General features: G+C 59.4%; 1 protein-coding gene across 2 annotated transcripts; it reads right to left on the bottom strand.

Moving 5' to 3' along the window:
* Window positions 1-1,789: 1,789 nt before the first annotated feature.
* On the bottom strand, window positions 1,790-10,338 carry FOSB (FosB proto-oncogene, AP-1 transcription factor subunit). 2 transcript variants are annotated; one of them, XM_054052972.1, is made up of 5 exons: window positions 10,201-10,338; window positions 9,065-9,902; window positions 5,003-5,284; window positions 4,789-4,896; window positions 1,790-3,826 (listed from the first exon to the last, which is right to left on the bottom strand). In XM_054052972.1, exons 2-5 carry the CDS (start codon window positions 9,188-9,190, stop codon window positions 3,404-3,406), a joined length of 939 nt encoding a protein of 312 aa, XP_053908947.1. In that variant the 5' UTR covers window positions 9,191-9,902; window positions 10,201-10,338; the 3' UTR covers window positions 1,790-3,403. The 2 variants fall into 2 exon arrangements, with proteins under 2 accessions (XP_053908947.1, XP_053908948.1); XM_054052973.1 differs by having other exon boundaries at window positions 1,790-3,495; window positions 3,668-3,826; window positions 9,065-10,251.
* Between the last annotated feature and the right edge of the window lie 445 nt (window positions 10,339-10,783).

Genomic DNA, 10,783 nt, shown 5'->3' with positions numbered 1-10,783 from the left:
TTCCTCCAAGAACCCATACCCCATGGAAGAAGTTCCTCCAAGAACCCATACCCCATAGAAGTTCCTCCAAGAACCCATACCCCATGGAAGAAGTTCCTCCAAGAACCCATACCCCATGGAAAAGTTCCTCCAAGAACCCATACCCCATGGAAGAAGTTCCTCCAAGAACCCATACCCCATGGAAGAAGTTCCTCCAAGAACCCATACCCCATGGAAGAAGTTCCTCCAAGAACCCATACCCCATGGAAGAAGTTCCTCCAAGAACCCATACCCCATGGAAGAAGTTCCTCCAAGAACCCATACCCCATGGAAGAAGTTCCTCCAAGAACCCATACCCCATGGAAGAAGTTCCTCCAAGAACCCATACCCCATGGAAGAAGTTCCTCCAAGAACCCATACCCCATGGAAGAAGTTCCTCCAAGAACCCATACCCCATGGAAGAAGTTCCTCCAAGAACCCATACCCCATGGAAGAAGTTCCTCCAAGAACCCATACCCCATGGAAGTTCCTCCAAGAACCCATACCCCATGGAAGAAGTTCCTCCAAGAACCCATACCCCATGGAAAAGTTCCTCCAAGAACCCATACCCCATGGAAGTTCCTCCAAGAACCCATACCCCATGGAAGAAGTTCCTCCAAGAACCCATACCCCATGGAAGAAGTTCCTCCAAGAACCCATACCCCATGGAAGTTCCTCCAAGAACCCATACCCCATGGAAGAAGTTCCTCCAAGAACCCATACCCCATGGAAGAAGTTCCTCCAAGAACCCATACCCCATGGAAGAAGTTCCTCCAAGAACCCATACCCCATGGAAGAAGTTCCTCCAAGAACCCATACCCCATGGAAGAAGTTCCTCCAAGAACCCATACCCCATGGAAGTTCCTCCAAGAACCCATACCCCATGGAAGAAGTTCCTCCAAGAACCCATACCCCATGGAAGAAGTTCCTCCAAGAACCCATACCCCATGGAAGAAGTTCCTCCAAGAACCCATACCCCATGGAAGTTCCTCCAAGAACCCATACCCCATGGAAGAAGTTCCTCCAAGAACCCATACCCCATGGAAGTTCCTCCAAGAACCCATACCCCATGGAAGAAGTTCCTCCAAGAACCCATACCCCATGGAAGTTCCTCCAAGAACCCATACCCCATGGAAGAAGTTCCTCCAAGAACCCATACCCCATGGAAGAAGTTCCTCCAAGAACCCATACCCCATGGAAGAAGTTCCTCCAAGAACCCATACCCCATGGAAGAAGTTCCTCCAAGAACCCATACCCCATGGAAGAAGTTCCTCCAAGAACCCATACCCCATGGAAGAAGTTCCTCCAAGAACCCATACCCCATGGAAGTTCCTCCAAGAACCCATACCCCATGGAAGAAGTTCCTCCAAGAACCCATACCCCATGGAAGAAGAAGTTCCTCCAAGAACCCATACCCCATGGAAGAAGTTCCTCCAAGAACCCATACCCCATGGAAGAAGTTCCTCCAAGAACCCATACCCCATGGAAAAGTTCCTCCAAGAACCCATACCCCATGGAAGAAGTTCCTCCAAGAACCCATACCCCATGGAAGAAGAAGTTCCTCCAAGAACCTATACCCCATGGAAGAAGTTCCTCCAAGAACCCATACCCCATGGAAGAAGTTCCTCCAAGAACCCATACCCCATGGAAGTTCCTCCAAGAACCCATACCCCATGGAAGTTCCTCCACATCCTTAGAAGCCCCCAACCAATTTCTGCCCCACTAAAAGAACCCTTCGGTGCATCTCCCAGAAGAAAGAAAGAAAGAAGAAGAGCCCAACGGATGCCGATCTGAAGCTGCTTTATTGGCCACGTCGGGATGGGCGGAGCGCGGACGCGAGGTCACAAATACAGCACAGGCCATAATAATAATAATCATCATCATCATCATCATAAAAAATTAAACATCTCCAAGGGGTTTGGTGGCCCCATGCAACAAATATATATATATATATATATACTGGAGAAGACAAAAGAGCCAACACGGCCAAAGCTTGGTCACGAGAGGAGGACGGCGCAGGGGTGGGGAACGCCAGAGCCGCCAGCAGGACCCGTGCAGGAAGGGTGGATGTGTTCATAGTTGGGTGGGGAGGAACAGGCAGGATGGGCGCCCACCTAACGTCGCGGGTGGTTGGAGAAGTCACCTGGAGGCCACCAGCAGCAGTGGGGCTGGGACCACCAAGGAGGATGGGGATATGGGGAGCGTGGGCTCCGTGGGAAAAGGGGAAGGAGACCGCACGTGGAGTCCCCATCAGAGTGATGGACTTCCATCACTCCAAGGTGATGGAGATGCCGCAAGGAAGCCCCTCGGGCATTTGGAGACGGCCAAAGACATCTCCAGGGTGATGGAGATACTGCAAGGACCCCCTTGGGATGGTACAGCTGTGGCACAGACACCTCTAAGGTGATGAAGGTGCCGTGGAGACAACTCCAAGGGAGATGGAGATGCAGCGTGGGTACCTCTAGGGTGAGGGAGATGCCGCGTGGACCACCTTGGGGTGATGGAGATGACACAGACATCTCCAGCGGTAACAGAAATGACACGGGGACCTTTCCCAGGATGAAGGAGATACGGCATGGACATCTCCGAAGCCACAGGGACCTTCCTCAGAACAGAGATCAGGCACGGACACCTCTAAAGGTGCCATAGGTACCACCAGGGGACCTTCCCAAAAAGTCATGAAGTTCAGGTGTGGACATCTCCAAAGTGAAGGAGATGATGCGTGAATCCCTGTGGGATGAGGGACGAACACCTCTGAGGTGATGGAGACACCACAGGGACAGTTTCCAGGGTGGTGGGAATCAGGCATGGAAATCTCCAAAGGGATGGAGACGCTGCATAAAGCCACGTGAGATGGTGTGGACACCTCTAAGGCAGTGGAGACTACAAAGGGACCTTCCCAGGTGGGTGTCAGTTGAGCAGGAACTTCTCCGAAGCGATGGAGAAGCTGCATAAAGCCCCACGGGACAACGGGGACAATGGGGACAACGGGGACAGACACCTCGAAGGTGACGGAGGCACAACAGGAACCATCCCCGGGTGGTGGAAACCGGGCAGGAACACCTCCGAAGGGTGGGAGGCGCTGCGTGAACTCCCATGAGATGCTGGGGAGCCACCTCTAAAGCAGCCGAGATGCTGCAGGAACGACGGAGACCCATCACGGACACCTCCAACACGTCTCAAACCTTCAACCTCACCAACACCTCAACGCCCTGGGCCCAAGTGATCCCCCCAAAAAAAAAAACCACCACAACAGGGGTGGGGTGGGAGAAGAGAGCCAAAACCCATGAAGCCAAAAAATGAAGTGCCACCACCCGGGGAGGGAGGAGGTGCCCGTTTTGGGGTGGGTTTTGGGGGGGTGTTTTTGGTGGGGAGGGGACCCCGTTCACAACGCGAGGAGCGAGGGAGAATTCAAGGAGTCCGAGGACTGGTCGCTGCTGCTGCTCCGCTGATGCGAGGCTCCGCAGGTGGTTCCCTCTGGGTGGGTGAAGACAAACGAAGACGTATAGGATGGGTTAAGTGGCCCCGAGGGGACCCCGGGGGCGAAGCAGCAGCTGGGGAAGGGGCCCTGGGCGCTCGGCTGGAACGGACCCGGGGGGAGGAAGGAGACGGTGGTCCCCGCCGGCTCTTCCTTGCCCAAGGTGCTCACCTCGGCGGGGCCGGCACCCAAGGAACCGACGTCCTCAAAGGGGAGCTTGCAAGCTGGAGCGTGGGCCACCAAAACGAACTCCAGGCGTTCCTTCTCCTTCTGCAGCTCCGCGATCTCCGACTCCAGCTCGGCTTTCTCCTCCTCCAGCTGGTCCGTCTCCTGGCGCGGCGGTGGGGTAGAGTAAGACCACGCTGGTCCCCCTTCCCCAACCCTTTGGGGACATTCACCCTCCCGTGGCCTCCAGGATGGGGGTCATTCCTTCCCCCCAAGCAGCCCAAGGTATCCATTTGTCGCTCCTCTGATGTCTGTCCTCCCTCCAAGTATCCCTGGGTGTCCATCTGTCCTCCTCTGATGTCCCCTGCTCCTGGGGACAACATCAGCCCCACCTTCAAGCATTCCCAGATCTCCATCTCCTCCGCTTGGTAAGGTCGCTCAAGGGGGACATCATTGTCCTATCCCTCTCCAGCACGCCTAGGTGTCCGTCTGTCCCCCCAATCCTTTGGCATTCGTCTGTCCCCTCTGATGTCCCCAGATCATACTTAGGGTTGGAAGGGACCTTCAAGGTCACGTAGCTCCAACACCTCAGCCATGGGCAGAGACATCCCACTAAAGCCGATTGGGGACAATCCCGGTCCTCTGCAACGTCATCATCCCCAGGGATGAAATTGTCCCCCTCACAGCTCCTGGGGACACCGTCACCTCCTCAAGATCTGCACCCAGAGACAAACTGACCGATGACGTCCTCAGCTCCACATCATCCCCTTCCAACGTCCCTCAGTCCTGGGGATGCCACCGCCCTCAGCTCCCAGGGTCTACAGGCATCCATCTGTCCCCTGTGGTGTCCCCAACTCCAAGGGCATCATCATGGACATCGTCCTCTTCCAGTGTCCATTGGTCATGGGGACACCTCTGTCCCCATCTGCTCCCATAGACATTGACCTCTCCCCTTCCAACAAGACCAACTCAACCATCGCCTTCAAGCGTCCGTGGCCGAGGGGCACCGTTGTCCCCAAGAAACCTACAGGCACCAACCCATCCCCACCACCATGTCCTCAGCCACTGGGGATATTCCCACCCTTCCACCACCCCTTGTTGTCCCCACCGTGTCCCCAAGCGCTCACCGCCTGCAGCCGATCCGTCAGCTCCCGGCGCCGGTTCCGACACTTGGCCGCCGCCAACTTGTTCCTCTCCCGACGCACCCGGCGCTTCTCCTCCTCCTCCGGCGTCAACTGCCAGAGAGATTGGGGACTATCAGCTGGTGGTTTTACCCACGTCCATGAGATGCCACCACCCTCCACGTCTCACCCCAACCCATGGGCTGGCGATGCCACTCACCGTCTCCTCACGGCTGCGCCGGGGACGGGCACGGGTGGAACGTGCTGGTGGTGCTGCCGGCCCCGCGGCAAAGGTGCCCATGCCCGGCGTGGAGTAGCTGGGTCCTGGGAGGTCGTAAGGATCGACGGGAGGAGGATGTGCCATGGGTGCCCCTGGGGGTTGCGATTGGGCCACCGAAGAGATGAGGGTGGGTTGCACCAGCCACTGTAGGTCCTGGCTGGTGGTGATGGCCGTCACCGTCGGCACAAAGGAGCCGGGCATGTCCCCCAGGCCGCTGCACTCCTGGGGAGAAGGAGCAGGGAGTCAAAGCAAGCCCAGGTAGAACCCACAGGGGAGTTGGCACCACCACCCTGGCAGCCACGTGCGACGTTTTGGCTCCCCTGGCACCCACATGGAAGAGCTCCCCGGCACCGACGTGCGATGCCCTCGCATCCCTGAGGATGTGTTCCGATGTCTTGGCACGTGATGCCAACAATAATGCCCTTCTTGTGCCCCTGGTAGACACACAAGAGCTCCATGATGCCAACGGCAATGCCATTGTGCCCCTGGTAGACACACAAGAGCTCCATGATGCCAATGGAGATGCCCTTCTTGTGCCCCCGGTAGACACACAAGAGCTCCATGATGCCAATGGCAATGCCCTTCTTGTGCCCCTGGTAGACACACAAGAGCTCCATGATGCCAACGGCAATGCCCTTCTTGTGCCCCTGGTAGACACACAAGAGCTCCATGATGCCAACGGCGATGCCCTTCTTGTGCCCCTGGTAGACACAAAAGAGCTCCATGATGCCAACGGCAATGCCCTTCTTGTGCCCCCGGTAGACACACAAGAGCTCCATGATGCCAACGGCAATGCCCTTCTTGTGCCCCTGGTAGACACACAAGAGCTCCATGATGCCAACGGCAATGCCCTTCTTGTGCCCCCGGTAGACACACAAGAGCTCCCTGATGCCAACGGCAATGCCCTTCTTGTGCCCCTGGTAGACACACAAGAGCTCCATGATGCCAACGGCAATGCCATTGTGCCCCTGGTAGACACACAAGAGCTCCCTGATGCCAACGGCAATGCCCTTCTTGTGCCCCTGGTAGACACACAAGAGCTCCCTGATGCCAACGGCGATGCCATTGTGCCCCTGGTAGACACACAAGAGCTCCATGATGCCAACGGCAATGCCCTTCTTGTGCCCCCGGTAGACACACAAGAGCTCCATGATGCCAACGGCAATGCCCTTCTTGTGCCCCTGGTAGACACACAAGAGCTCCATGATGCCAACGGCAATGCCCTTCTTGTGCCCCCGGTAGACACACAAGAGCTCCATGATGCCAACGGCAATGCCATTGTGCCCCTGGTAGACACACAAGAGCTCCATGATGCCAACGGCAATGCCATAGTGCCCCTGGTAGACACACAAGAGCTCCATGATGCCAACGGCAATGCCCTTCTTGTGCCCCTGGTAGACACACAAGAGCTCCATGATGCCAACGGCAATGCCATTGTGCCCCTGGTAGACACACAAGAGCTCCATGATGCCAACGGCAATGCCATTGTGCCCCTGGTAGACACACAAGAGCTCCATGATGCCAACGGCAATGCCATTGTGCCCCTGGTAGACACACAAGAGCTCCATGATGCCAACGGCAATGCCATTGTGCCCCTGGTAGACACACAAGAGCTCCATGATGCCAACGGCGATGCCATTGTGCCCCCGGTAGACACACAAGAGCTCCATGATGCCAACAGCGATGCCCTTCTTGTGCCCCCGGTAGACACACAAGAGCTCCATGATGCCAACGGCAATGCCCTTCTTGTGCCCCCGGTAGACACACAAGAGCTCCATGATGCCAACGTGCCCCTGGCATGGGTGTGCAAGAGCTCCCTGGCACCAATGATGATACCCTCGTGCCCCTGGCATGGGTGTGCAAGAGCTCCCTGGCACGGATGACGATACCCTCGTGCCCCTGGCATGGGTGTGCAAGAGCTCCCTGGCACCGACGACGATACCCTCGTGCCCCTGGCATGGGTGTGCAAGAGCTCCCTGGCACCAATAACGATACCCTCGTGCCCCTGGCATGGGTGTGCAAGAGCTCCCTGGCACGGATGACGATACCCTCGTGCCCCTGGCATGGGTGTGCAAGAGCTCCCTGGCACCAATAACGATACCCTCGTGCCCCTGGCATGGGTGTGCAAGAACTCCCTGGCACCAATGACGATACCCTCGTGCCCCTGGCATGGGTGTGCAAGAGCTCCCTGGCACCAATAACGATACCCTCGTGCCCCTGGCATGGGTGTGCAAGAGCTCCCTGGCACCAATAACGATACCCTCGTGCCCCTGGCATGGGTGTGCAAGAACTCCCTGGCACCAACGATGATACCGTCGTGCCCCTGGCATGGGTGTGCAAGAACTCCCTGGCACCAACGATGATACCCTCGTGCCCCTGGCATGGGTGTGCAAGAGCTCTCTGGCACCAACGATGATACCCTCGTGCCCCTGGCATGGGTGTGCAAGAGCTCCCTGGCACCAACGATGATACCCTCGTGCCCCTGGCATGGGTGTGCAAGAGCTCCCTGGCACGGATGACGATACCCTCGTGCCCCTTCCATTCGACATCCGATATTCTCAGCCCCTCCGGCACCCACAGAGCCCCTCCTGCCCACTTAGGGGTACCCCCTTCTCCCTTCTGCCCACCTGAGGGGTACCCCTTCTCCCTTCTGCCCACCTAAGGGGTACCCCCTTCTCCCTCCTGCCCACCTAAGGGGGTACCCCCTTCTCCCTCCTGCCCACCTAAGGGGGTACCCCTTCTCCCTCCTGCCCACCTAAGGGGGTACCCCCTTCTCCCTTCTGCCCACCTAAGGGGTACCCCTTCTCCTCCCTGCCCACCTAAGGGGGTACCCCTTCTCCCTCCTGCCCACCTAAGGGGTACCTCCTTCTCCCTCCTGCCCACCTAAGGGGTACCCCCTTCTGCCCACCTAAGGGGTACCCCCTTCTCCCTCCTGCCCACCTAAGGGGTACCCCTTCTCCCTTCTGCCCACCTAAGGGGTACCCCCTTCTCCCCCCTGCCCACCTAAGGGGTACCCCCTTCTCCCTCCTGCCCACCTAAGGGGTACCCCCTTCTCCCTTCTGCCCACCTAAGGGGTACCCCCTTCTCCCTTCTGCCCACCTAAGGGGTACCCCTTCTCCCTCCTGCCCACCTAAGGGGTACCCCTTCCCCCTCCTGCCCACCTAAGGGGGTACCCCCTTCTCCCTCCTGCCCATCTGGGGGGTACCCCCTTCTCCCTCCTTCGCACTTAGGGGTACCCCCTTCTCCCTCCTGCCCACTTAGGGGTACCCCCTTCTCCCTCCTGCCCACCTAAAGGGTACCCCCTTCTCCCTTTACACCAGGATCCCCTCAAATCCCCCCCCAGGACTCAATCCCCGGGCGAGGGGGAGGGAAACACCGACTCTCCCGGTTGCACCGGGACCGGAGAAGAAGGGGTTGCACCCCCGATTAAACGCTGGAGGGAATACAGAGCTTTCAACCGCACTCCCTTCTTCGCTGCAGCGTAGGGAGCGAAAGCAAGAGGGGAGGTGGGCGTGGCCAAACAGGGAGGGGGTGTGGCTTCTGGGGAAGGAGGGCGTGGCCAGTAGGCGGGGGCGCGGTCTCGCGTCCCACCGCAACGCGGGCCTAGGCGGCAAGGGGGCGTGGCCAAACAGGGAGGGGGTGTGGCTTTTGGGAGGAGGAGGGCGTGGCCAATAGGCGGGGGCGCGGTCTCGCGCCCCACCGCAACGCGGGCCTAGGCGGCAAGGGAGGGCGTGGCCAAACGCCGCGGGGGGGGGGCGTGGCCATCGGCGCGCGTAGGGCGTGGCCTCCCCCCCACCCCCGCGCTTTGGCACCAGGGGGCGCGTCCTCCGCGTTCCAAAATAGCCCCGCGCGGCCGCCGCGTCACCGCGGAGCGTTCCAGCGCGTCACCGCGTTTACGCACGACCCCGCCCACCCCCCCCCCCTTCCCTCCCTCCTTTCCCTCCCCCCCATTTCTCCTTCCCCGGGAACCCCCCCCCCCCTCTCTCCCGGTACCGGACTCACCTGCGCGGCCGCCGCCGCCGCGGGGCTCCCGAAGGAATCAACGGAAGAAAGGTACTGGGATTCGGCCGAGGGTGAGGAGCTACAGCGGGACCCCGAGTCGTAGTCACCGGGGAAACCCTGGAACATGGCCCCGGGGCCTCGGTGGCCGCCCCGCCACGCCAAGGCTGCGGGTCAAACCACCAGCATCCCGGGCCGGTTCGTTGTGCCCGGGAAAACGGGGGGGTCCCCCGCTGGGGTGGCACCGGGGGATGGGTGATGCCTGTTTGCGTCTGGAAGCTCCGGTTCGCCGGTTGAGCTGCTCCGAGCCCCGGTGTATCCGTACCACACTCCGGGATGCAGCTATAGAGGCTTCGGTATATCCGTCGCAGGCTCCGGTTTGCCGGTATAAAGCCCCCGTGGATCTGTCCCAGCCTCCCGTTAAGCCTTGGTGTATCCGTGCCAGGCTTCGGTGAGCTCCGCTTCTCCGGTACAAAGCCCTAAAGCAGCCGTCCCGGGTACCGGTGCATCTCTACGAGCTCCGTTTTGGCTGCTACAAAGCCTCAGTGCATCCGTACCGGGCTCCGGTTCACCGAAATCCCCGGTGCTCCTTTCCAAAGGGCGATGTACCCGTTCCAAACCTCCTCCCGGTTCACTCCTTGCAAACCCCACTATAGCCGTTCCCAGGCTCCGGTTGACGGTTTCAAAGTCCCACCGCGAGCTCCGGTAAATCCCTTTTCCCAGGTTCGCCGGTCCTAAAATCCCGGTGCGACTTTTTCCCAAACGCCGTTCTCTCCGTTCCCAAAGGCTCCAACCCAGAGCCGGTAGATCCTTCCCAACCTCCGGTTCCCAATCCCGGCGGCTGGAAGGAGAAGAAGGAAAAAAGCCGGTAAATCCCTGCCTCAATCCCGGGACCGCTTCTCCGCCGGTGCACAAAGTCCCCCGTTGGCCTCTGGAAGCCCCGGGTTAAAGCCGTTCCCGAGGCTCTGCTTTCCCGGTGCAAAATCCCCGTTGCTTTCTTTTCTCCCCCCCCTTTTCGCTCTCCGCTTTTTTATGAATGAACCGCTCCGCCGCCGCCGCCGCTTTATACGGGCGCGTCCCGCCCCCTTCTCTGACGTCACGGATACCTCCACCGGTGTCCCGGGACCTTCAGCACCCACCGGGATCTCTCAGGCGTTTTCCCCAACCGTTCCCTCCGCCGTTCTGAAAGGGTTGAGTGTCACCGGCGCCGTTAAAAACGCCTGCGGAGAGCTGGAAACAGGGGGGATCCCTTGCCCCGCCCCCCCCCCGGAGTTCCTGTGACGCAATTAACCATATATGGGCTTGTCTCGGAGTGTTTGTTTGGTATCCTAGCAATGACGTCACAGGGATTCCCTCCGCCGCCGCCGCCGCCGCCGCCGAAACGCGTGTATTAATAGAAACGGGAGCTATACGGTTCTAGAAACGGCTTTGAACTGTCCGGGGACCCCGGTAACCCCCCCAAAACCTCCCCCCCCACACCCCCCTTGACCCACTCCGCACCCGGACCCCCTCCCTCCGCCCCGGGATACCCCCCTCTCCCCTCCCCCGGTAATCCCCACCCGATGACCCCCCCCCCCGTTTTCCTCCGGTATAGTCCCTCCTGTGGACCTCCCCCCGTCTCCCCCCCACCCCCTTTTCCCCCTCACCCGGTGATTCCCCCCTCCCTCCGGTAACCCCTTCTCCTCCGGTAACCCCTTCTCCTCCGGTAACCCCTTTTTCTCC

The sequence above is a fragment of the Cuculus canorus genome, chromosome 37 (assembly GCF_017976375.1).
Source record: "Cuculus canorus isolate bCucCan1 chromosome 37, bCucCan1.pri, whole genome shotgun sequence".
NCBI lineage: Eukaryota > Metazoa > Chordata > Aves > Cuculiformes > Cuculidae > Cuculus > Cuculus canorus.
Note: the sequence above shows the minus strand (reverse complement) of the source record. Positions and strands in the feature narration are given on the sequence as shown.